The sequence below is a fragment of the Orcinus orca genome, chromosome 2, assembly GCF_937001465.1.
Source record: "Orcinus orca chromosome 2, mOrcOrc1.1, whole genome shotgun sequence".
In the NCBI taxonomy this organism is placed as follows: Eukaryota; Metazoa; Chordata; class Mammalia; order Artiodactyla; family Delphinidae; genus Orcinus; species Orcinus orca.
Window position 1 is genome coordinate 92,343,072 of NC_064560.1, and position 26,461 is coordinate 92,369,532.

Sequence of the window (26,461 nt, forward strand, 5' to 3'; positions counted from 1 at the left end):
TATGCAATCCTTGGAACATACTTATGCTAAAAAAGTATAAGCTGCTCATCGGAAATTGAAATTTAACTGGGTGTTCTACATTTTTATTTGCTAATTCTGGCAGCCCTCCTTAGAAAACAAGTCCATGTGTCTGTGTGACACAACATTGTTAGTGTGACTGTGTGAGTGTGTAGGGGCCATGCACAAACCCCGAAGTCACCATGGGAAGGCACACATGGAAAATGCTACCACAACGAAGGCCAGGCGTGAGGCGCGTGCCTGTCAGTGAAAGGGGGTGGGTCAGCCCATGTGGACCCAGCCTCGAATCCTGGGCCTGTAACCCAGAGATTCTCAACCTTAGTGGGGCTCCAGGGTCCTCTAGGGTTCAGGTTCCCAGAACTACCCCTCCACACACAGGCACACCCCACTCCCAGAGTCTGGCTCATTCAGCCGGGGCTGGCAGCTGACTCCTGTTTCTCACATACCATTCACTGGGTCGCCAGTTTTGTCATCAATGCCAGTTAAGGCCTGGATCTGGGCCTTGAGGAGTAGGAAGCAGGCAGGGGACTTCCTCAAAGGTGAGTGGTGGGCTCAGACCCCCAGTGGCTGCACTGGCTGGGGCCCGGCTTATCTTCTGAAGTTGGCAGTCCAGCCTCCTGGACAAAGGCCATCCTCCATCCTCCTGGTGGTCTCCTGCCTCCCTGTGGAGAGGAAGATTCTAGCATGAATGACACTGTTCCGATGAAGAAACTGAGGTCACAAGATAGGGCCAGGACTGGAACCCAGCTTACCTGAGTGCAAGCTGATGGAAGGACCAGGCTCAGCGTGATGTCCACCAGCCCCAGCCTGGGTCTCCTCACCCCCCTCCCCTCCCCACCAAGGAAATGACCGCCATTGGTTCTGTGTTTCCCAGCCCGGCCAGGCCTCATTTCAAACAGCCTGTGTGCTGTCCCTTCTCAGCCCATGTGTTCCAAGCCCCTGACCACCTCCTCCTCTCCTGCTCCTCTGTGCTAAGTAATGTTCTGCACACTGGTTGTCCCTGCTCTGACCACACCATGTCAGGATGACTGTCTGCGGCTCCCTCTACAGCTGAGTGCTTTAAGGGTCCAGACCCGGTCCCCTGCACCACCGTGTCCCTCTGCACGGTGTTCCAGGAGTGTTTGAGGAATGAATGGGGGTAACTGGTCTCATCAAATGGCCACCAGAACCAACTTCTCACACTGTCCTCAGGTGCCTGAATATCAATAAGCCCAGTAGCGTCAGACACCATCTTCCAGGAACCTAGGACTATCAGCTGTAGGATGCGAACGCCTTCTGATTAGAAATGAACCAAAACAATCACACGTCAGTACGCGCTTCCGTGGCCACACTGAACGAGGCCAAGTCCTTAAAGTTCAATGGAATGGATATTTAAACATCTTAGGGTCACATATTCAGAGGCCTTAGGGCTAAATGAAAAATTCTATTTGTATAGAGTTATTAGTTTCCTATTGCTGCTGTAACAAATTATCACAAACTTAGCGGCTTACAACAAAACCAATTTCTTAACTTACAGTCCCAGATAACACAAATCCCAAATGGGTCTCACAGGGCTAAAATCAAGGTGTTGCAGAGCTGCATTCCTGCTGGAGGCTCTAGGGTAGAATCTGCTTCCTTACGTCCTCCAGCTTCTAGAGCCATGCTGGCTCATGGCTCCCTGCCAGCCAGCAATCACATCACTCCAACCTCTGCTTCTGTTATCGCCACTCTCCCTCTGACTCTCCCGCCTCCCTGTTTCTCTTATAAGGACCTGTGATTACATTGGATCCACCTGGATAACGCAGGCTAATCTCCCATCTCAAGATCCTTAACAATCATGTCTGTAAAGTCCCTTTTGCCATGTAAGTTATATATTCACAGGTTCTGGGTGAATATGGTTAGGATATGGACAACTTTGGGGCAGTGGTATTATTCCGCCCATCACACCCATTTTAAGAGTCAAAATGCAATCAGGGTATCAGCCTGAGAGGGGAGCTGCACCAGAACTGGGAAGTGTGTGTACAATTTGGCACCAAGGATACGGGCTACTTGGGACTTCCCTGGTGGTCCAGGGGTTGGCAGTCCGCCTTCCAGTGCAGGGGACGCAGGTTCGATCCCTGGTTGGGCAACCGGATTGCACACGCCGCCGGCCAACTAAACCTGTGCTCGGCAACTACAGAGCCCGAGCGCCACAGCTAGAGAGAAGCCCGAGCGCCACGATGAAAGATCCTGCATGCCGCAACTAAGACCTGATGCAGCCAAAAATAAAATAAATAACTAAATATTAAAAAAAAAAAAAGGATATGACATACTTGACCTTGATATTAAGAAGTAATCTGTATATGTTCGGCACTTATAATGCTTGTAATGTATAAGATAATTTGGCCTTTTAGAGTGACGGCCTTTAACCATTGAAAGTGTAAAACTGAGTAATTTAAACTGAGGGTTTTAAGTTGAACGCTTAACGAGTTTATATACAATACTAGAACCTATAAGAGAACTTTAAATTCACCATATTTTAACTTTTACTATTATTTAATTTAGATTTTTTTTTTTATGAGTTTAACTTAATTGGTTTTGTAAGGATTACTTAGTACTCAGGAAGGAAGCTCTTCTTGGTTAAGTTAGAAATGGAGTACTGAAATAGGAAGTCTCTTTTTTTTTTTTTTTTGTGGTACGCGAGCCTCTCACTGTTGTGGCCTCTCCCGTCGCAGAGCACAGGCTCTGGACGCGCAGGCTCAGTGGCCATGGCTCATGGGCCCAGCCGCTCTGCGGCATGTGGGATCTTCCCGGACCAGGGCACGAACCTGTGTCCCCTGTATCAGCAGGCGGACTCTCAACCACTGTGCCACCAGGGAAGCCCGGAAGTCTCATTTTTAAACAAAGTTTAAAATACTTTAAGATATTTGATTGAGTTTATACACTGGACCAAACATTATTGCAAGACCTCTAAAAGGAGGTTGTTAAAATTTGCTGCACATAAAGAGAATATCAAGATTTGCAAGTTGAACTTAAAGCCTAGAAGGAAACCCCTAGTTTCACTTGCCCTTTAGCTAGAGGGGAGAGGTGTTGCACTGGGCCAGCCACAAGAGCCTGAGGAAAGACTATAGTGAGGTCCCAAAGAACTGCATAGACCTGGGCCATCACGTCAGGCAATACTGGATGGATGTCTCTGGCTGCATTTTTTTTTTTTTTATTCATATTGGTATTGTTGTTTTGAATTTTTTTTAATTTCAGAAAAAGCAAATAAATACATTTTTATGTACATTTTTTTCATCTTTTCAGTTTTAAAAAAATGGGGTACAGTTATAGGATCAAAAAATTTAGTAGGAACACTATAATGTTAGAATTGAATTGGAGAGGAACTTTACTTTCCGTAAAGGCAGATTTAGGTGACTCAGACCCACCTTGCTAATGAAGGCAACTTAAAAAAACTGGCCGTGGCCCTTCCCTCCCTGGTGGCGCAGTAGCTAAGAATCCGCCTGCTAGTGCAGGGGACACGGGTTCGAGCCCTGGTCCAGGAATATCCCGCATGCAGCAGAGCAGCTGAGCCCATGTGCCACAACTACTGAGCCCATGAGCCACAACTCCTGAAGCCTGCACGCCTAGAGCCCGTGCTCCACAACAAGAGAAGCCACCGCAATGAGAAGCCCATGCACTGCAAAGAAGAGTAGCCCACCGGCAGCAACGAAGAACAGCCAAAAATAAATAAAAATTTTTTTTAAAAAAAGAGTAAGGGTGGGAATTCCCTGGCGGTCCAGTGGTTAGGACTCGGCACCTTCACTGTCAAGGGCCAGGGTTCAATCCCTGGTTGGGGAACTAAGATCCCACAAGCTGCACGTGGCGCGAAGAGGAAGAAGAAAAAAAAAGAAAGGATAAGAGTGAACCAGAAACAAACTGACCTTCACAAGTTCTATATTCTGGCTTTGATTATCTGGGTAAGTCATGAGCTCTTCAGCCTTGAAACTGGACTGAGGTGATCCTGGATGCCTGGCAGAAGCTCACTAAAATCCTAACTGAAGGACAATGACATCCTTTTAGGCCTCAAGTAATTTTTTTTTTTTTTTGTCTGAATCTCTGGGGGTGGAGCTCAGGTGATTCTAAGATATAACCAAGCTTAAGAACCATCAGACAAGCCCATGGCCCACAGCTGGTGGGAAGCAGAGCCAACACAAGAATTCCATGTCTTAAGGGAGTGCTTTCTTTCATCCCAAGAATTGGGGAGTCCCTCGACCACTGGCTCTTTGGGGTCCCACGAGCTGCAAGGCAGTGCTGGATGCGTGGGCTCCACAGACAGTCTTGGCTTCTGTGAGGCCAACATGCTTCCTCCTTGTCCTTCTTTGACTCCAGAACTCGGGCCCAGACAGCTAAAGCCCAGGGGAGAGCGGGTGACTCAGACACTTCCTGTTTTCTTGGCTACAATGACAAGGGGATGGAGACAGCCCAGGCAGGGTTCATGGCCTAAGAGAGGGGTCCTGGAGAGAGGAGGAGGTGGGAGCTGAGGGCCCCCTGCCGTGAGATGTGGGAGCAAGCCGGGCAGAGCCACATGGGGTAGAGATGTGGCTGGCTGGGTGGCCAGGTCAGCAAAAGAAGGAGGATTGGGGGCCAGCTTTTCTTAAAATGTGTAGATTTTCTGAGTCCTTAGGGGTTGCAGGAGAGACCTCCGCTTCTGTCTGGATGTTTGGTTCAGGCAAGCTGGGAGACTGAGTAGGTCAGGAGGAGCTCTACACAGGGAGGCAAAGGACCTGGGTTGTCCTGTCCCTGCCCTGCCGTGAATTACCATGGGACCCTGAGCACAGCCCTGGCCATTCTGAGTCCCTGCTTCCTCTTCTATGAAATGGAAAGGGGCTAGGCTCTGAGAGATCCCGAGAGTCTAAGAAAAACCCTAACCTCTCTCAGCCTTCAGAGCACTGTGCAGGCTCTGGGGGACTTTTCATGGACGTGATTTTGATTTCAAGTTGCCTACCCTGAGAGGTAGGAGGGGAAAGTGCTATCATTACCTGATGGCTATTGGAGTCATAGATGACCAGGAAGACCAAGAAAGATGTGGCCAAGGGCGTGTGGGAACGGGGACCTGGATGCTCCTGGTGGCCCAACTTGGTCACTCCCTTCCTTACATGACAGCAATTTGGGGATGCTTATGAAAAACCATACATATTGGAATCTTGGCCTCAACTATCTCCCTGCTGGGATCACCCTTCGGAAGTGATCCTAAATTCAGAAAAGGCATGTTGGAAAGGAAGATATTCACTAAAGTGGATTTTGTATTAATGAGAAGTTAAACACAGCCCAGACATCCAGCAATAGGAAACTATAGGCCGTAGAATGTGTATTAGGTACCTATTTCTGAGTAGCAAGTTACCCTCAAACTTAGTGGCTTAATTAACAAGAATTTATTACCTCAGAGTTTCTGTGGCTCAGGCATCCAGGCCTCTGGGTCAGGGTCTCTCAGGAGGCTGCAATCTAGGAGTTGCCTGGGGCTGCAGTCATCCCAAAACTTGGCTGGGAGAAGATCCACTTCCAAATTCACTCACATGGCTGTTGGCAATCTCAGGTCCTTGCTGGCTCTTGAGGGAGACATCAGTTCCGTAGCTTGTGGGTCTCCCTGTGGCACGGCTCACAATATGGCAGCTGCCTTTCCTCAGAGCAAGTGAGTGACCTGGGAAGCACTCAGTCCTCCTGTGACCTGACCCCGGAAGTGACCTCCCCTCATTTCTGCTGTATTCTCTTCCTTAGAAGTGAGTCACTAGGTCTAGCCCAGGTTCAAGGGGAAACAAAAATTACACAAGTGTGTGAATACCAGGGGACTGTAGGGGAGGGAAGAATTCTCCTGACCCTCTTAAGGTCCCTGGATGGATCTGAAAATTAAACTGACAAAGGCAGATGAACAGGAGAAGAGCATGCAAATGTATTTAAGTTTTACGTGACACAGGAGTCTGCATAAAGAAATGAAGACCTGAAAAAAGTCCTGAGTGTTTTTACATTGGGTTTGATGAAGAGTGGGCACCTTTATAAACTAGGTCTTTTGCTTTTCTACACATGAATTCATTTATGCATCTTTTTCCTCCCAGTTATTTATCCTCTAAACTTAAGTAACTAATTTTCTGCCCCTGAGGGCTGAGGGGCTGGGTAGGAAGGAGTCCAGGCCTCACATCTGTCCTTGAGCCTGTCTGAGCAATAAGAAGGTATAAATTCTCCCACTGAGACAGCCTCAGGGATGTGTTCCAGGCGAATTGGAACCATTTCTAATCTCATTGCATATTCCTGGGTTTATTGGAACCTGAGGAGTTGCGTTTGGGGGTGATCCTGAGGGCAGCATTGTCTGGGGAGGATTTGGTGTATAGCGGGTGGTAAGGATTGGAGAGGCAGAGGAAGGGACCCAGAGAAAAAGGGGAAAGCTGTTGACACAGTGGAAAACCACCTGAAAGTTGGAGTCTCAGACCCTGGTCATGCCAGTCACTTGAGTGTGACTCCTTCGAGCCTCAGTTTTCTCATCTGTAGAATGGGATGAAAATGAGTAACATGGCCCTTCCTCATTCAGTAGGGTTAAGTGAGATTGATTATGCACAGAAATCTACTCTGTAAACTGTAAAGCTCTTGACCAGTGATGGTTTCCTCAGGGATTATCTAGAGCAAACATACCCCCCTCTTGCCACTGAGCTCCCAGCAGGAGTCAAGTCCTTCCCCAACCATGGGCAGAAGGCAGTGTTGGCTCCCACATTCTGAGCTACGGTTCCATCTCATCTCTAACTGGTTATGTTGGTTAAATATTGGTGTTGAATATCCTTCAGTTAAAAAGAACGAGGTTACCTCTAGAGAAAGACGACTTGGCAACATCCATCGAAAGATCAATTGACTCAGCAATTCCACGTTTAGGAATACACACACGGGTATGAAATTACATGAACAGGCATATTCATTGCAGCATTCTTTGTGAGAGCAAAGCATTGTAAAGAAAAAAAAAATGTCCATCCACAGGCGACTGGTTAGATCAGTTATGGAACATCTATACAATGGAATGCTGTGAAGGCATTAAAATGAATGAGGCAATGCTGGGTGCACTGATCCAGAAAGATCTCCAACATATATTATAAAATGAAAAAAAAAAAGCATGTTGCCAAACAATATTACCAATCTAGCTCTGCTAATGTAGAGCATCAAACAAAACCTCTTCTATGTACCCAATTTCCATGAAAATACAGAGAAAATGCAGGGAGGGACGGTGGCCAGTTGTCAGAAGTGGCCACCTGGGGGCGGGATGGTGGGAGAAGGGAACAAGGAAAAGGGCCTTACCCTTTTTTACTCCATATATTTCAGAGCTGGTTGCCATTTCTTTGCAATGTGAATATATTCATATGTTTTCTGTATGGTTTTTTAAACTTAAATAAATATATATATATTTCTATTTATATATGTAATATATAAAAGCCTTAGAATCTTCCACTGTCTTTGAAATTTTGGATCCCTGGCGATTGTTTCAGAAAACTTCTGAGCCCATGTTTGGAATTTGTGGGTACTTCCTCCTTAGGAGGGAGTCGCCAGCAGGGCTCCGTAAGACTCTCTCTGTAGATGGACCGAGTCTCCCCTCTTCCAAGATGGCGCCTCATCCCAGGTGATGTGCTCTGTGTAGCTCTGTCAGACCTGTCAGACCAGGACCCCAGACCTCCCCCACCAAGCCTGCTCCCTGCCCAGGGATGATCCCTTGCGCTTGCTCTCACACCTTCTGTGCAAAGATGAGGGAAAACAAAACGGAACCAAAAAAACCCTTCATTCCTTAAACAACTAGTATTCAATGCTGGATAAAAACAGAAAAGATTAGAGTCTAGTGAAGAGACAGACTCCAATCAGTCTCCTAAATAGGAGTGGAATGAGGTCTGCCACAGATGCTCTGGAAGACAGACTCAGAGAATGTTCTGAGGAGAGAAAAGCTGCGGAGGTTTCTCCTCCATTTTTACTGAGACTCCTCCCCTCTCTACACCCCACATCCTCACCCTTGCCGCCCTCCATGACCTGGAACTTGAAGGCTTGTGTGGGACGTCTTCGGCAGCTGGCCCAGGGGCTCCCCACGAGCGAAAATGAGGGGAGAAAATGCGAGGCGGGACCTGGGAAATCACCAGCAGATAAGCCCAGACCAAAGAGCTCCGGTGGGGAAGCGCTGGCTGGCTGGGCAGCTTGGTCCCAGACACGTCACCATCATCATGGCTTGTTCCAGCCCTCCAAGACCACTATTCAGACCGCCATCCCCTCCCAAGCTTCCGCCTGCAGGGGTCCCAGGCAGCAAGGCCACTGGTGAGTGGGCTCTTTGGGTTTGGAATTGATGGTTTCACTGCCAATGCCAGTGTCTGGACCAAGAAAAGAATTCTTCGTATGTGTGCCCTCCAACACTGTGTGTACACATGCATACTCTACACACAGGTTCATACTCTGTGGATAGGGTATCAATTCATTCCAGATTTACTGGAACAGCCTCAATTTCACATATTTGGCCACCACAAACCATTGAAATATCTTGAAAATTCCACTATGATTATGCAGAACTCCTTCAGTCTTGTTCCAAAAAAAGGATTTGAGAACCAGCTTGTAGAGTTGTATATACCTCAGCAGGATTTAAAAATAACAGACAAGGAAATCGCAGAGAAGGGAGAGTAAGATGACACAGAAATGCATAACATGTCCTGTACACATGCTGGAAGCAGGCCACAAACGTATCTCAGAATTTCCAAGCAGCCAGAAATCAGAGGGAAAGAAGATGACATGGATTCCTGCTTCTGAGACCCATGGGAATTTCCCCCAAAGTCCTCAGAAAGATGCAGCATGACTCAGTTCGAAAGAAACAAATTCATGTTCCATATCTTAACAGTGGTTTGGTTACACGTGACTGAATTTGTCAAAACTCACAGAAGAGTGCATTTAAGGCTTGTGAGTTTCACTGCAAGCAAATTTTACCTCGAAAACAAAAGAACCATAATATAGTTAATGGTATGCCTACCGAAGGGTTTAGGGGTGAAGTGAACTGACACTCGCAGCTTACTTTTGAAATGCATCCAAAAAGTAAGATGAATTGCTGGGTGGAGAGAGGAAAAGAGGGATGGACATATGATGAAGCAAGTATAGTCTCAGTGGTGGGCACAGAGTGTGGGCAGTATAAACTTTCCATTTTTCTGTGTTTGCACATTTTTATAATACAGGGTAGGGGCTCAGAGAAATGAAGTGGACCTTGGAAGTTACCATCAACACTCGGAAGGTAAAAGGCCCTGGGTTTTGTTCACAGAGCCAGAACTAGCAGCAGCCCTCAAAATCTGCTGACACCCTAGGCACCTTGCCCTCAGGCAGTGACTGGTGTTCTGGGGAGCGGAGCTTTGGCCTCAACGGACAGAGAGGCCTGGCTCCTGCAGAGCCCACAGCACAGAGGGATTTTGGCATCTCCCAGACAAAGCTCTCCGATCATGGAAACCCCTTGTCAGAACATCAGGGAGCGTCTACCCTCTGAGGCTCTGTGCCTCGCCCAGAGAGCCCTTGTGAGTGGCAGAGCTGGATTTCAGCCTTCACAATATGATGGCATTGATGATGGAGATAGTTTTTTGTTTTTGTTTTTTGGCCTCACCACGTGGCTTGCAGGATCTCAGTCCCGGGACCAGGGATTGAACCTGGGCCACGGCAGTGAAAGCGCCAAATCCTAACCACTAGACCACCAGGGAACTCTCACAGAGATAGTTTTGGGGCTTTTCTCTCTGCCAGGCCCTGCAAGAAGCATTTACATCTATCACGTCATTTAATGCTTAAATGCGGCGAGCGGGGGCTACTCTTCATTGCGGTGCGCGGGTTTCTCACTGTGGTGGCTTCTCTTGTTGCAGAGCACGGGCTCTAGGCGCGCGGGCTTCAGTGGTTGTAGCACGCAGGCTCAGTAGTTGTAGCTCACAGGCTCTAGAGCGCAGGCTCAGTAGTTGTGGCGCACGGGCTTAGTTGCTCCGCGGCACGTGGGATCTTCCTGGACCAGGGATCAAACTCGTGTCCCCTGCGTTGGCAGGTGGATTCTTAACCACTGTGCCACCAGGGAGGTCCCTGTCATCCCCTTTTATATATGAAAAATGGCTCAGAGAAATTCAGTAACTTGTATGGAACACTCAGCTGGCAGATGCTGAGGTGGGATTCAAAGATGTACTTGACTCCAGAGACTCTGATCCTAACCACCGCCCTCTTCCGCTCCACAGGCCACTCTCCTCATCCCTCCCACCTTTCCCCCACTCTTCTCCCAGTGGTTTGTCACAGAGGACTTGTCTGCTCCATCCTCAGAAGAAAACTCAGGAGAAAGTCTGACTCAGGCCCATAGTGCTCCTTATAAACCAAGCACCCCACGCCTGGCCCTGTACTCCTGCTTCCCAGGACAGCTCTGCACCCCAGGATGGGCTTCCTTCCCCAAGAGAAAGGAGACACACACACACACACACACACAAAACACCAACCGACACCCGGATGGGCTCAACCAGCCCCAGTCTGATCCCTGCAAATCCCCTGCCTCCATCCCAGCCCAGCTCCTGCAGAGACAAGACAACCTGACAACAGCCTGTCACCTCTTTAATGAACCCAGAGCTGAGGAAGACTCCAGACAGCTGGTAGCCAGCCTCCTTAGAGGAGGAAATGAAGGCCCAGAGAGGGGCAGTGGCTGGCCCAATGTCACACGGCACTAAACTTTGTCTCCTGGGACTTGTCCACTTAGCTCCCGGCTGGGCAGGGCTGAGTTGGGCTGCAGAGCTGGTGGGAAGAAGTGAGGGTTGGATGGGGCCTAGAGGCCCCTTCCTCTCCAGAGAGAGAAAGGTTAGCTCCTAGGACCAGGGAATAGAATGGCTGGGCCCTGCAGTGCCAGCAGGGATAGTAGCTCTCATTCTAGATAGGGAGAGAGGAAGTGCCTGTCACTGGAGCCCACGGCCAGTTCCTGGCGACATGGATCCCCAGTGTCCTTCCCACGCCAGCCCCTCGATTCCCTCGGAAGGATCCAGAGGTACAGAGCGGGCTGAGCTGAGCCTCTCCCATGCCCACACCCACTGCGCCCCTGTGCCTTGGACCCATCAGTGCTCCCAGGACGGAAGACCAGACATTTTGCTTTTACCAAGTCCCTTCCTAAAAGTCATAGAGCTTAGACTCTGGCCTGGGCCCTACAGAGGCTGCTGGCAGAGGGACCCCCACTCTGCAGCCCCTTGCAGGGAGAGAAGAGGGGGAAGACAAAGAGGCCCACCCATCCCCCAACACGCCTGCTCTTCAGCCAGGCCTGGCCTCCAGGGACTTTAGAACACCCCACCCACCCAAGGGAAGGGTTCTACCCTGGTTGCTCCAAGCCTCCGGCAGGGCCCAAGCAGCCCTGGAGTGGGATGGGGTTGGGAGGAGCGAGGGGGGGTGGTGGTGGTCACCCAGCTGTGAGGCCCACATCCTTCCAGCTTGGAGCCTGTGGAGGAGAACGGGGATCAGACGGTGGAGACAGTCAGACCCCAAGCAGCACCTGGCCAGGCCAGGCTGACTAGCCCCTCCCTCATCACAAACACTAGGCCCCTGGCTCTGAGAGAAGGGGGCATTTTTCAGAGATGACATCAGGTCTTAAAGTTTTATGTTTCCTGCCAACCTCAGCCTGGAGAGCAGAGTCCCCAGGGCCCACAGGCCTGGCGGGGCAGGTAGCAGCGCCGGTGCAGATAGCGCACCACTGGCCTTGGACTCTCACGGCAGTCCACCCACAGGCCGCGAGGGTGACGTCCAGTGGTCTGCTCACCTGAGGACACAGCCCTGCCTGGTCACTGTAGGACAGATGCAAGAGGAGAGAAGATACCAAGCTGCCAGGTCCCCAAACACACCTCAGAGCCTTTGCTCATGCCGTCCCCTCTGTCAGTTCCCACGCCCTACGTGCTCCGCGCCATCTGGCGAGTGCTTCCACATCCTTCAAGTATCTTGTCCAGTGTCCCCTCCCTCCCTGCGCCTCTACAGTGTTCTGTCCATCCTTCCATTAGAGCCCTGATCCCTGGCACAGTGTTTCTGTTTACTGATCGATTGATTTGATTTGATTTTTGCACAGCGCTTAAAACCACCTTTGCTTTCACACTCCCTCTGGCCTCCCTGTCCCGCAAGATCCCCAGCCCCTGGAGGACTCAGACCAGGTCCCACCTCACTCTGGCAGAAAGAAATGAATCCACCACAAAGGGGTCATAAGACCTGTCCCGTTAAGGATCTATGGTGGGGCTTAGCTGAAGGTAGGGAGGCTGAAGGCTGAGTGAGATGCAGGGAGCCGCAAGTGGGGGGAGGGAGGGGAGGGCTATGGAGAGGTGAGGGCACCGTAGTGAAGGAAGCACAGTGGGGGCCTCCTTGGCAGCCTGGGTGGAGAGCAGGAGGTGCTGAGCTTCCAGGGAGGGTGTGATCTAGCTGCCACTTGTGCTTTTTTTATTTTTTTAATATATCTTCTTTTTTTTTTCGGCCATACGGGGAGGCTTGTGGGATATTAGCTCCCGGACCAGGGCTCTATCGACCCAGGCCCACAGCAGTGAAAGCGCCGAGTCCTAACCACTGGACCGCCAGGGAATTCCCCAGACAGTCGTGATTCAATGAGTGAGTCAGTAAAGGAATGAATGAGGGATCCAAAGAGAGGAGGGTGATGTGGGAGAACCAAATTTACCTTCTACAGTGAACTTTCTCTGGCAGCAGGAAGGGGTGGACACAGAGACAGATGCCCACACACACTACTCCCCGCCCAGCCACCACCTGGAGTTTCATAGCTGAGATGGGCTGAAGGCAGCACACTGGGCCCAGAAGGGACCAGGGGACTGGGTCACTGCTCCTCTACCCTGGGAGGGGGCTGACTGGATGCCCCGGGCCCAGGGCCAAGCTTCCTGGCTGCTGACTCAGGCCCCGCTGGCCAGCTCAGCATTCCTGCCCTCCCCACTGAATTGGGGCTATTGAAGCTCTTTGTAGGGGGGTTAGGCCACTGGTCACGCCCCCAACCAGAGCCTTCGCTGGGCTGAGGCTCTGCTCTTGGGGGGGGCGCACAGGCCCTGAGGTGGTCAGTCTGACAGTGCTCTGGCCACCAGCTGCTACTCTGGGGGTGTCTGGGACCGAGGACAATCCTGGGTAAGCTGGCTAGGCTGGCATCAGAGAGGGGAGCCCAGGGAAAGGGAATTGCCCTGACCCTTAGGACAGAAGACCCTGGGATGGTGACCCTGCTTATGACCCCCGGCTTGGGGAGGGGTCTGTCTCTTTCCATAGGCCACAGTGTGTAGGTGGGGTGCTGCAGGGGCTCTGTGGGTTGTCCTGCCAGCCCCATCAGACTGGAGCGTCCCTAAGGCAGAGTGGTTTCCCCATCAGACTGAGGCCATCACAGGGTATAGGCTGGGTCTCCCCCATAAGATAGGGACAGGGGTGGTTTGAAGCGTTGCCTATCAGACCCAGAGTTCCCCATGCCCGGTCTTTGTCCTCCTTAGTGTTTAACTTGGGAATCCTATCTGGAGAACAGCCTCAGCCTGTGCTGGTGGGTCCCAGCAAAGCCAGGGACTAGCTGACCCCAGAAGAACCAACGCTTCTCTAGATAAAGCGCCTCCACCCCGTCCCACCTCCTCCCCTCCTTTTTCCCCAAAGCCAGGATCTTCCCCCCCAAGCCCTGGCTGCATGGGCCTACACCTGTCAGATGTGCTTTTTCAGCTATGGGGGAGAGCCGGGAGCCATGAAGCCAGTGAGGGCTGTCACTCTTTGGTGGGTGCTACTGCTGGTGTCCAGGCTGGGGGCCACCAGGAAGGAATCCCTAGAAGAGGCCTCCTTCTACTATGGAACCTTCCCACTTGGTATGTCCACTCCTCCGTTGGTCTGTCCGTCTGTCCATTTGTCTGTCAGATTGCCTACCTTGGCTGACTCGTCAAGGAGTTTGGTGTTTCAGCTTCCTTACAGGTAGGATGGGGAAAATAACTCCATGTAGTTGTTCCGAAATAAAAGAAGTTTCTAACAGAATTTTTTTAAAGTTACTGTATAGAGAGTAAATGCAAATCAGAGCTAAAATGGTGCAGATAAATGCTTTTAACGTATTGTGTCTCCCCCCCTCCCCCCGCCCTACCACACATGCTCCCACTCCTAGGGAAACAGGGCAGGCTGTTGGGGAGGGGGCTTGCCTTGTGGCCTGGGAGGCACAGCCCAGGGTCCCAGTACTGGGTGGGGAGTGGGAGGGGACTCAGAGCCCAGCTTGGGGTCTCCACTTGCAGGCTTCACCTGGGGCGTGGGCAGTTCCGCCTTCCAGACTGAGGGTGCCTGGGACCAGGACGGGAAAGGGCCCAGCATCTGGGACACCTTCACGCACAGTAGGAAAGGGAATGTGCTTGGGGAGGAGACTGCAGACGTGGCCTGTAACGGCTACTACAAGGTCCAGGTGAGTGATGGGTGTGCATGTGTGTGTATGATTGAGCATCACCTAGGGAGAGTTGGGAGGTGACAGACATATTGGGGGAACCCGAGTGACAATGTCAACCAAGTGCTCTGCTAAACATCCCCAATCCCAGTGCAGCTGAGTGGGGAGGCGTCGGTGGTGACTGGGGCTTGGGGAGGGAGTGCCAGGATGTGGGAAGGTGGATGAAGGAGGAAAGGAAAGTTGGGCCCCACCTGAGCCAGTGCCTTAGTCTAAGCGATGGGCAGCTGAAGGGCTGAGGCCATGACCCCAGGGCCTACAGGCCACAGTAGCCTGAACCCCTGGTCCCTGCATGGGAATGGGCCCCCTGTGGGAAGAGCGGGACCAGCTCATCCTCTATCCCTTTGCTCAGCACCCACTTTCCTCTCTGGATTGGGGATCCATCACCCTCATGGATTTCTCAAAGCATCCTCATATCCTGCATTTTACTTGACTCCTGGCGTAGCCCCAGGAGTAAGCAGGGGCAGGTGGCGTCACGCCTGTTGCATAGATGAAGAGTACCTACAGGAGGGGCCTTAGTGGGGTGTGGCTGACCCTGCCCTGCACCCACCTCTGTCTGCACAGGAGGACGTCGCTCTGCTGAGGGAGCTGCACGTCAGCCACTACCGGTTCTCCCTGTCCTGGCCCCGGCTCCTGCCCACGGGTGTGCGAGGTGAGCTAAGGCCACACTGCCCCAGCCCAGGAGTGGCCCCTTTTGGCCGTGCTGGCTTTGTGGGGACACCAGAGAGTCCTGGGCGGCGAGAACAGCCCATGAGCAGAGTCTCCCCAGCAGCAGCTCTCACGGGTTCTGCAGGTAGCTGGGCTCCCAGCAGTAGCTATTCCACCATCTGAGACCCGAGTGCTGGTAGGCTGAGGGCGCCTTCAGGCCTACAGAAAGCTCCAGGGCCCAGGAATAGTGCACTTCAGAAGGTCAAGGCCAAGGTCCTTTCTCATCAAGTCCCCCCTTTTATTTCGCCTTCAGCTGACGGGGTGAACAAGAAGGGAATCCAATTCTACAGTGACTTCATTGACGCCCTTCTGAACAGCAACATCACCCCCATCGTGACCCTGCACCACTGGGATCTCCCACAGGTGAGGCTGCGCAGGCTCAGAGGCCCAAGGGGAGCTCAGCTCAGCAGGAGGGAGCCTGATCTGGGCACTTGGGGTTGCCAAGGTGGAGGCAAAGGCTGGGGTCTGGGCTCTGGCTCGGGACAGGAAGATGGCAGGGAGTGAAGAAGAAATCTCCCAACTTACCTACGGCGCGGAGGTCCCACTGGTTTAACTGATGTTTGTAATAAGTGGTAAGCGCAGATTTTGATGTTTTCCAAAACATTTGGCCTGGAAACGACAACTCAGACTATAAAGAAAGAAGCATCTTTTGAGTAAGAGTTGATGGAATAATGAGCAAGTTTGTTTAGCCTTTTCTCCCCCAGGTTGTTAGAACTGTATGTGCTCATATACGAGCGCCCCCTCCCAAGCGATTTCCATAAAACCTCAACATGCTTAAGAACCTCAGTTAGACATCACTATTCAAGCAGTTTTTTTCATTCGTTCAACAAGGCTCTGTGGTATCACGGCCCAGCTGGCAGAGGAGCCGCTTATGTACCTCTCTGTGACACAGGGTGGTGGGAGGTCAGAGGACAAGACATTGGCTTCAGGGAGGTGATGGGGAGAAGATGGAGTACTATCCATGCTTTAGAGGGTGGGGCACCTGCTTCTCTCTCCACCCCTCTGTTTGCAGCTGCTCCAGGTCAACTATGGCGGGTGGCAGAACGTGAGCACGGCCAACTACTTCAGTGATTACGCCAGCCTATGCTTCGAGGCCTTTGGGGACCGGGTGAAGCACTGGGTCACTTTCAGTGACCCTCGGGTAAGCAAGGCCCCCCTCCAGGTGGGAAAACCCACTTTCCAGGCAGGAGTGTACCCTGTCATTTCTCACGGGTCCTGTGGTCCCCACTTGCCATCCCTGCAGACAATGGCAGAAAAAGGCTACGAGATGGGCCACCACGCACCTGGACTGAAGCTCCATGGCACGGGCCTATACAAGGCGGCACATCACGTCATTAAGGTGAAGTGGGTCCTTCCGGGAGTGAAGGCTGGGTTCAAGGTGGAAGGGTGAGTCCCAGTGACAGCTGAGCCCACCCCAGGGCCCAAGTCTGAGCCCAGTCGTCTGCCACCTCACCTTAACATGGTCCCCTTCCCTTCCATGAGGATCTATGAGGTAGTGTCCTGCCATCCAGGACTCTGCTGGACACTGCAGCCCAGATGACAGCGTGATTGCTCCCTATAGGGCTTGCGATCTAGCCAAGGGGCTGGAGCACATGCATGTGAAAACTTGTCACCTACAGGTCTAAACTCTTTTGTGAGGAACGGTGACAGGAGGAAGTGGGGGGATGACAGTGAGCTAGGGGCTAACATCTTCAGTGACCGAGCAGAAGTAACTGGAGGTTGGTGAATGACAGCAGCAGGAAGGGGTTAAGAGTGCTGTCTGATAGCATGGACTTCAAAGGACCTGGAGTTTTTGAAGGAGGAAAGAGAAGTCGTTTGGAAGCAGCAACAAAGAGCAAGACAGGCACTCTCCTAAGGTGTGTGGGGTGTGAGGGGAAAAAATGGCGTCTGCGGGAAAGAGTTGCCGTGGCTGCGGTCTTTAGGGGCAGTCAGGCTCAGTTAGGGCAGAAATTGAGGGGGACATTGAGAGGAGATAACGACGGGTGAATTACAAGGCTATTGGAAAGGCTTGAGAAGCAGCGGAGGGGTTGGTCACATTCCAGGACATATATGAGGGTCCAGGTGATGATGACTGGGGAACAGGGGTGTGAGGCATGATGGCCCCAATGGACTCTCAACAGAAGGTGGACAATCAGATCAGGCGGGCAGGCAGGGGATCACTGGGGACATACCAGACCCTCAAATTCATGTCAGCAAGAGAACTTTCTCATCTTTCCCTATTTGGCTTAGGGTTTCTTAAACTGTGACTATTTAAAGGGCAGGGCTCTGAATATATCAGTGGGTCCCTGGGAGAGAACATGGAGAGAAGGCAGGTTGGCACATTTTGGATTCTGTTTCTCAAGACTGTTCCAGATGCTTGGTATTATATTTTCCTAACTTCCTGAGCACCTATGCTGAAAGCACTACCTAGTTACTACAGAGGACAACCAGGAACGAAACAAGACACGTTAGCAAAAATCTTAGAAACAATAAATAACACAGAGTGGTGGCTTATGTGTTTATGCCAGATTTAGAGCAAGTTTCCCCCACAGCACATAGAAAATGGAGGTCAGAGGAAGGGAGACTATGGATTAGGCTAATCAAGGCTGGACTCATGAAAAGCATAGGACTTAAAATGATCTCTAGAGTTAGGAAGGAGAGAAAGGCCACCCTGGGTTGAAAGGGAGGAGAGAAATGAATGAGGCAGGCATCTCCGATGGGCTCCTTTCTCTTCCAGGCCCATGCCCAAGCCTGGCACTCCTACAACAACACGTGGCGCAGCAAGCAGCAAGGTGAGCCCCGCCACCATGTGCACTGAGAACAGACGGGTGACCAGAGGCGCAATGTCACTCTGCATGCCACCCCCTTTTCTCTCTCTTCTTATAAGGTCTGGTGGGGATTTCATTAAACTGCGACTGGGGGGAACCTGTGGACATTAGTAACCCCAAGGACATAGAGGCTGCCGAGAGATACCTACAGTTCTGCCTGGGCTGGTTTGCCAACCCCATTTACGCCGGTGACTACCCACAAGTCATGAAGGACCATATCGGTGAGCCACGTCACGTTTTTAAGACTCCAGGCCCACAGCAACAATACTGAGCTCAAGTGAAATGACCAAAAGGCAGGGGGATAGAAGAACACACTGGGTTGGTTTGGGTGAGGCACTCGAGGGATAAGCCAGCTCCCAAAGAATTTAGAACTGGTTATTCAAACTGGGAGGGTGGGGGACATCCAAACAAATTCCTAGACCCGGAAATTGAGAATTTCAGAATCCAGGGGAAAAAACTTAGCAATTCTCTAGGCTGCTCTCTTTTGTGTTCTGTTCTCCTGTCTCCTCCCCACTCCACTCCATCCAACTGTAGTGAAGTAGGAGTGAGAAGTCAAAGACACAGTCATGGGTGGAGTCAGTCCTATTGCTGGTTCTTTCTGCCACTTGAGAAATACTTTCCAAGCTCTAGTTTCCACAGTGTCAGAGAATAAAGACAGAGCTCACAAGGCTGTATTAATTTCGATGCTTTTAACTGCCACACAACAGAAAACTCCAAATAAAATGGCTTGAAAAGTAGGAGATTTATCATCTCACCTGAAATCCAGAAAAGGATAATCCCCAGCTAATCAATCCAGCCCTCAGGGTTGTCTTTGAGAACCCAGACTCAGTCCATCTTTCCACTCTGGCACTTTTAGCTAGCTCATCAGCCACTCCCCAAGGCCACAAGATGGCTGTAGCAGCTCCAGACATCACCTTTACACATCAACACCCTGAGGCAGAAAAAAAGGGAATAGTACTATCATATCTGTTTTTAAGAACAAGGAAAATCTTCCCAGGAAACAGCATCTACTCCCAGCTGACTTCCCGCTGTGCCTCAACGGACAGAATTGTCAAATGCCCCAAGGTGCCCTAGACCACCAGGGCTAGAGAGCCTCAGAGCCTGGGGAGGGGTCAAGACTCCCAGAAAGGATGTGGCCCTTTGGAAGGGGATGAGAAAAGAGGGCATGGAAGAAGACAGGCATGGGTCTATTGGGTAGGCAACCAGCAGTGTCTGGCTCTAGGAATCTAAACATATAACTGTGATTCAGAGGTATCAGCCCACACCTCCCTAAAAAAGACAAGGATGACAGTGAAATAGGCTATATCTCATACATCAAGGCTATTTTAAATGTTTGACTAAGAACGTTTCAACATTTCAAAAATTTCCCTTTCTAAAGCACCATTTATCAAGACTTGTCTGGAATAGGAGGCAGCAAGTTCTAATTCCAACTCTGCCACTAACCAGTGAGTGATTCTGAGCAAGGTGCTTCACCTCGTCCTGTCTCAGTCTTATCACCTAAAAATGAAGGGATTAGACAAAATAATCTCTAAAAATCTTTTGACAATAACCAGTTCTGTGACATGTTCCGTACACATACACTCAAAATCTTGAGAATGATTTCCTCAAGATGCGTAAGGAAAAAGCCCTCACAATGGGACAATGCCCATATGGAACATTCCTGCAGACACACCCCATCATTCACATGCTGTTTGCTCTCTTGGGACCCTCAGAGGCCACTGCAGGCGCTACAAGATTGTACTAAAAAGCCAAATTGATTACCTATCATAGAACAATTCTTGGGCTTAAAGCCAATAATCCCAGACCCCACCAACTCCAACTCTATGATAATTCAAGTGGGAACAGGGCTCAATTTTTCCCTTATACAATGTGGAAAGAAGGATCCTTTAAGTAGTTTTTTCTTTTTCTTTTCTTTTTCTTTTGTTTCAGCATTATTAAGTATAACTGACAAATAAGACAATTAGTATTTTCTTTAGTAGTGAAAGCATTCTGCCTGAAATCTCATTCACAAATTACTTCCAGGCATCTCAGAAGCAGCCCTTCATTCACAATAAATATATGAAGAAAGGTAATTCTAGACGAGTGCTGTCCAATAGAACTTTTGGTGATCATGGAAATGTTCTCCATGTCCCCTATCTGTGCTGTTCAATATGACAGTCTGTAGCCATTTTTGTCTATTCAAATTCAAATTAAACAAAATTAAAAATTCAATCCTTCAGTGTGCCTGAGTTGAAGCTGCAGTCACATTAGCCATATTCCAGTAGCCACATATGCTGAGTGGCTATTGTAGTAGACACTACAGTGACAATTCCTGTGGTTTTTCTCAAGTTACTACATGTAACTGAAAGTAATAACATGCTAATAATTTAAAGGAATTTAATAATGCAATCTTTTCACTCATTTAATCTAAGCCAGCAGTCTCTTTGGAAACATTTTTATGGCTACATTTTAGATCAACTCATAAAAATGTTACTTCTCTTTATACATTGATTTAAAACTTTTTTTGCATAGATTATACAAGGACATGTTTCACATGTTTTGAAGTACAAAAAAGTGAAAAAAGTTAAGCTTCCTTCCCTCCCCCACCCACTGCTCCTATCCTCCCCAGAAGGAAGTACACTTCCAGAGATGCATTGTGCACATGTGCACAAGAACACTGCTGCTCGGTATGTGTATATACTTGCATGTACTGTATGTATGCAACACTCTGCATCTTTGTTTCACTTGAGCATCCGTCTTGGCGCTCGTCCTTGTCGTGTATGAAGCACTGCCTTATTCATTCTCATGGCTGCATAATGTGGTACTGATGGATATCCCATCATGTTTTTAACCAGTCTCTCCTGACAGACCTTCAGGGTGCTTCTAATCTTTTGCTACTCAATCTGTAATGAAGATCCTTGTACATACATCCTTTTACATGAGTAAGGTGTAGGATAAGCAGATTTAGAATTGGTCGGTGAAAGGACACACACTTTTACAATTTTGAAAGATAGGACATTGCCCAACACAGAGGTGATGTTAGCTTACACTACAAGGCCTGAACGTGACCGTGTCTCTCCGCACGCTACCACTGGCCTCCTCCAGTTCCCTTCCCAGAGGCAAGCAAAATTACCAATTTTTGATGTAAGGAATAACCTAGTTCTTTTTTCCAGATAGCTACACAATTGTCCACACACGTTACTGAGTAAAGCAACATAAACTTAAAAATTTTTGGCTAGCATTCAAATGTCAAAATTCCAGTTTGAAAGGCTAAGGTCTTAATTTCCACACAGATGAATTCCAAAGCCCAGGATCTGGATAACAGCTTTCATGTCAACATGCCAGTATCATCATGGTACATGACAAGAGAATGATTGTGAGAAAATAAAACTTGGTTAAATTCTATTTTCTTCTCTCATTAGGAAGAAAGAGTGCAGAGCAAGGCCTGGATATGTCGAGGTTACCGGTGTTCTCACTCCAGGAAAAGAGCTACATTAAAGGCACATCTGATTTCTTGGGATTAGGTCATTTTACGACTCGGTACATCACAGAAAGGAACTACCCCTCTCGCCAGGGGCCCAGCTACCAGAACGATCGTGACCTAGTTGAACTGGTTGACCCAAACTGGCCTGATCTGGGGTCTAAATGGCTACATTCCGTGCCATGGGGATTTAGGAGGCTTCTCAACTTTGCTCAGGTGATTATTACATTAAGCTAAAGGACATTTTTTACCTGAATTCATGTTCTTATAGTATAAGCTCAGGTGCCTACATTTTAAAGTTAATTAAAAAACCCAGTTACTTATACTTCAGAAGCTACTCGATATAGGCCTTAAAGAAAGACTAAAAAAGAAAGAAAACAACAAGAAAGACTAATGTGGACTTCTCTAGTGGTCCAGTGGTTAAGACTCGGTGCTTCCATCGCAAGGGGCACGGGTTTGATCCCTGGTTAGGGAAGTAAGATCCTGCATGCCGCACAGCATGGCCAAAAAAAAAAAAAATGATGAATGCCTACTATGAATAATCATATATATAGATCATATACATTGTTGTTATACATTATATAAATTATATTCATGTAATATAATATGCACATATTTCATATGACTATATATGTATATATATAATATACATATTTATATATAAAACTTTAAAATTCTTATCTCATATTTAGTTATTTTGCTGCTCTTCTCACCTGTACTGGAATATGTGGGAAAGAACAAGACCTGAAGCATATTTTCTCTAAAATGATGCTTTGTCAAGAAATATATTCTTCTATATGAACTTGCCTCCTGCCTACACTCATCTCTAAATAAACATGTTAAGTGGCATCTACTAAACGCTAAACACACCCAATTAGAATATGGCAGCTTTCAATATGTGTTCCCATGATTCGTTTCAGACTCAATACGGCAATCCACCCATATATGTGACAGAAAATGGAGCATCTCAAAAACTACACTGTACCCAATTATGTGATGAGTGGAGAATTCAATACCTTAAAGGATACACAAATGAAATGCTAAAAGGTGAGATACAAACGGTCTTCACATATCTTTCTATTTAACTTGGGCAAAATCTGGTAATACACGATTGACTAAAACGTGTTTCTAAATCTCATAGATGAAAACATTTAAGATTATCTTCGCAATACTATTTTTCCAAGAAAATGAAATATATTAAAAATGGAATGTCTTTGCAGCTATCAAAGATGGTGCTAATATAAAAGGGTATACTTCCTGGTCTCTGTTGGATAAGTTTGAATGGGAGAGAGGATACTCAGATAGATATGGATTCTACTATGTCGATTTCAACAAGAAAAATAGGCCGCGCTATCCAAAGGCTTCAGTTGAATATTACAAGAAGATTATCACTGCCAATGGGTTTCCCAATCCTCAAGAGGTAGGAATAATTATCAGTGTTACTCATTCTGGATTTTAGAAGAGCTAGGTAGCTGGGGTGTAGAGTTTGGCAAGTGGGCCCATTGTTTCTTTCCCTTTCACCACCTCTCTGCTTGTTTGCTTAGAATGGGGTAAGGACACTGTAAAATGCAATCCTAGCACACAGAGCATTAAGGGCAGACTAGGGTTATGCAGGAGTCCTGTTTACTTTAGGTTATGACAGTCAACAGAAACTGTGATTTAAATGTTATCCTAAATGTTGTATCTTAATGCAAACAAATACTACCTATTCTTCAACATACATGAAAAGTTAAGTAAATTGAATATATAATGACCGTATAATCTTCACTTCTTTTCCCACCAAATTGTACAGCGATACAAATGCACTGGTTCCAAAATGAGATTAAAAGTAATAATTTAAAAAATCCTTTAAAACCTCCCATTTTCAATAACCTACAAATTTTTCTGTCAGCTCTCTATTCTGTATGCTGCTGCACCTAATGGCAGGGAATATAAGTTGTAATTTAGAGTGTCTTAATTAAAAAAAAAACTCATTTGTTTATCCACATTCTTTAGAGTGAGCCTAGTGGGACTATAAATAGAAGCAGTGACTGATAACTATCAGGTATTCACTAGTTTTGCATTACTAGAAAAGACAGTAATTGCATTATTAGAAAAAGATAGCTAGATTATAAGCTTAAGAATAAAAACTGTTCTTTGGCTCCCTCACAATGATGCATATAGGCATTCAATAACTATTAACTGATTTAAACTACGAGCAGATTAAAAAAATATATTTCTTACCCCATATTATTCCAAACATGATTTCAAACAGCAAAAAACTAGTTTAAGACAACTTATCAAGTGGGTTTTTATTAGGTGGAAAGTTGGTACCTCAAAGCCTTGGAAACTTGCTCTATCAACAACCAGATGCTTGCTGCAGGTGAGTTTAATTCTTTGATAATTAAACCATGTAATTACGTATGCAATGGTATTACCAAAATCTCAAAATGTGGACCCACCTTAAGTCAATCTTCCAAAATCACATGATTAGAAATGGACTTTCCTTTACTTTGAAGCAATGTCAAATTTCTATCAGCACTTAAAATATGTTTTAAAAATCAAACCATGGGCTTCCCTGGTGGCGCAGTGGTTGAGAGTCCGCCTGCCGATGCAGGGGACACGGGTTCGTGCCCCGGTCCAGGAAGATCCCACATGCCGCGGAGTGGCTGCACCCGTGAGCCATGGCTGCTGAGCCTGCGCGTCCAGAGCCTGTGTTCCGCAACGGGAGAGGCCACAACAGTGAGAGGCCCATGTACCAAAAAAAAAAAAAAAAAAAAAAAAAAAAAAAAATCTACCATGAAAAAGAAATATCTACTCTAGTTTGATTCTGAATCATAGTGTAAATTTATAAATCTACTATTTATAAATTTATCTACTCTAGTTCGATTCTGAATCATACTGTAAATTTATAAATCTACTATTGTGTTAGAGTGGGCTTTGTTGGAAGGAGGGAGAAATTCAACCATTATACCAAATGGAATGAAGAAAAATCAAACACTCTAGATATTATATTCACTCATTCAGCAAGTAATTATGAAGCAGTCACTATTGACTCAACGGTGTTTTAAGCCCTGGGGACATAGCAATAAACAACAAGGTCCCTGCTCTCACAGAAGGCATTTCTAATGCAACAGGATCTAAAAGGATCAGAGATGTAGAATAACCAGGATGTAACCATGCATCAAGAAATGCCAACGCATATCATTTGTTTCTTTGAATTTTGTCTTTCTCTCTATATAAGGGCAACCAGAGAAATACACTTCCTGTTTTAATGAATTCATCTTCCATGTGGTATCAGAGGTGGAAAATGCTAGACCAAATCCTACCAATTCAACTATTTTTACAGGCCAATATACCACTGTCCCCTCCCACCTCATCTAAATAATCAGGCAAATATTAAAGATGTATATTCCATTAAACTAAAATAAACTTAATGTAAAGACATGATGTAGAATTTACTGTTGAGCCCATGAGCTCCATGAGAATTGGGCCTGTGCCTTATTTATCTCGGTAACCAAGGGTGCCTGGCACAAAACTTAAAAGCAGGTATTTCGTAAATGTCCACTACAACGTTAATGCACTTGAAATATGCTTGTCATTTAACTCTTAAAGACTGTTTAGCTGTGTTAAGAATGACCATGAAATTTTTCAATTCAGAAATTCCTATACCTCTTAAGATATACAATAAACATTTTTGAAAGGATGCAAATGTTTTCCAAGGAATTTTCTTTCCTAAATCCCCCCAAAGAGAATTATAGAAACTGAGGAATATGGCTGCTAATCTTCTGAGTAAGCACTAGCATTGACATACATTTAGACTTTATTACAGTACCTATGGAAGAACCAAATTTAAGCATTCTTAATCCATTTTTTCTGAAATATCTTACAAAGCCCTCACATAATTTTTTTATAACATTTAATTTACCAGGTTCTCTTTTATAGCAAATGAGAATAATTAGCAAGTGTGATGATGCCATTTTCCAAGTTTATCCAGACAACTGAAGCTTTCAGGATGAAGCTGCATTCGCCAAAATGACCACATTCTCATCTGCCATGTTGCTCTCTCCCCCTCCGCAGAGCCTTTTCTAAGTTACATGCAGATCATGACGGAGATCATGGTACCTACAGTCTGTACCCTCTGTATACTAATCGCTGCAGTTCTCCTGATGCTTCTGCTGAGGAGCCTGAGCTGAGACAGGGTCATCCATTTGGTAGCTGCATCTTTCACAGAGAACCTTCGGGATCTTCTTCAGGATCTTCCTCCTTTTGCTCCTTCAAAGGTTTACATACATCTGTTTTCAGGTTCTGTGATAATTACCTTCCCACCACCTCTCTCTCTCTCTTTTTGGCTTGAGCTGGGATTGAAGAATTAGAAAATAAAAATAAGCGTAAATGAAATAAAAATCACCTGTAATCTCACCCCTCTCAAAGTCAATGTTAATATTTTGCTGTATATTATGCATTGATTTTCATTTTGCAAAAAGGGATCACAGTGCACAAACTGTTTTGTAACTTATCTCATTTTAAAATCTGTCTGGAAATATTATTTTAATGTAGAAATGATTGCCACATTAGCACTGCCCTACACATGACGGACAAAATCAATCCTTTAGATATAACAGTCCTTTCAGACTGTAAATCCTATCAGGCAACCATGAAAAAGCATTAGGTGGGTACCAAGTAAATGAGCATATATATTTTTCTAAAAGAAATTTTCTTATGCTAAATATCCTTTACTCAATGAAATACCTCAAAGAAATATTATATATTGATTATTTAATTTATATATCTTCTCTGTAACTAAATATTCTGTTTTTTCTAAGTCCATTTTATTCTTAACTATGCTAAAATGCTAAAATTAATATCCATCTATTTGGGTACAAAACACGGCTTAAGAGAAAGAATGATGTTAGGCATTTTATCCATTATCTGATTCTACTTAATGTTGTTTGTGAAACACAAAAACAGTAAGATCGTAGAAAAGGCTATTCCATTAATTCTTTTGGTTAATACTACCTCAAGTTAAACATTTTAAAAAGGGTATTTACATCTGGGACTTAGTCCTACAATTGGGCTGGTTACAAC

The 26,461-nt window shown here is 47.1% G+C and overlaps 2 protein-coding genes across 6 annotated transcripts in view; one reads left to right on the top strand and one right to left on the bottom strand.

The window, feature by feature from the left end:
• The first annotated feature begins 11,792 nt into the window (after window positions 1-11,792).
• LCTL (lactase like) lies at window positions 11,793-25,597 on the top strand. The gene is made up of 12 exons (XM_049705918.1): window positions 11,793-13,808; window positions 14,220-14,383; window positions 14,984-15,071; window positions 15,381-15,490; window positions 16,140-16,466; window positions 17,844-17,898; window positions 17,994-18,155; window positions 21,336-21,610; window positions 22,315-22,441; window positions 22,615-22,814; window positions 23,693-23,756; window positions 25,454-25,597. Exons 1-12 carry the CDS (start codon window positions 13,655-13,657, stop codon window positions 25,567-25,569), a joined length of 1,842 nt encoding a protein of 613 aa, XP_049561875.1. The 5' UTR covers window positions 11,793-13,654; the 3' UTR covers window positions 25,570-25,597.
• The window catches only part of ZWILCH (zwilch kinetochore protein), a 40,447-nt gene continuing 37,645 nt past the window's right edge, over window positions 23,660-26,461 (bottom strand). For 2 of the 5 annotated variants that reach the window (XM_033439916.2, XM_033439917.2), the window contains one exon: window positions 23,660-25,731. The gene's annotated coding sequence lies outside the window, so the exon portion shown is untranslated. The remainder of the gene's footprint in view (window positions 25,732-26,461) is intronic. The other 3 variants (XM_033439915.2, XM_049705908.1, XM_049705907.1) reach the window with 2 other exon arrangements.

Bases quoted from the DNA above. Each gene is read 5' to 3' on its own strand.
- LCTL (XM_049705918.1), top strand. From the start codon at position 13,655: ATGTGCTTTTTCAGCTATGGGGGAGAGCCGGGAGCCATGAAGCCAGTG. The intron at 14,384-14,983 runs GTGAGTGATGGG...CTGTCTGCACAG, and splicing joins ACGGCTACTACAAGGTCCAG to GAGGACGTCGCTCTGCTGAG. The intron at 22,815-23,692 runs GTAGGAATAATT...GGTTTTTATTAG, and splicing joins GGTTTCCCAATCCTCAAGAG to GTGGAAAGTTGGTACCTCAA.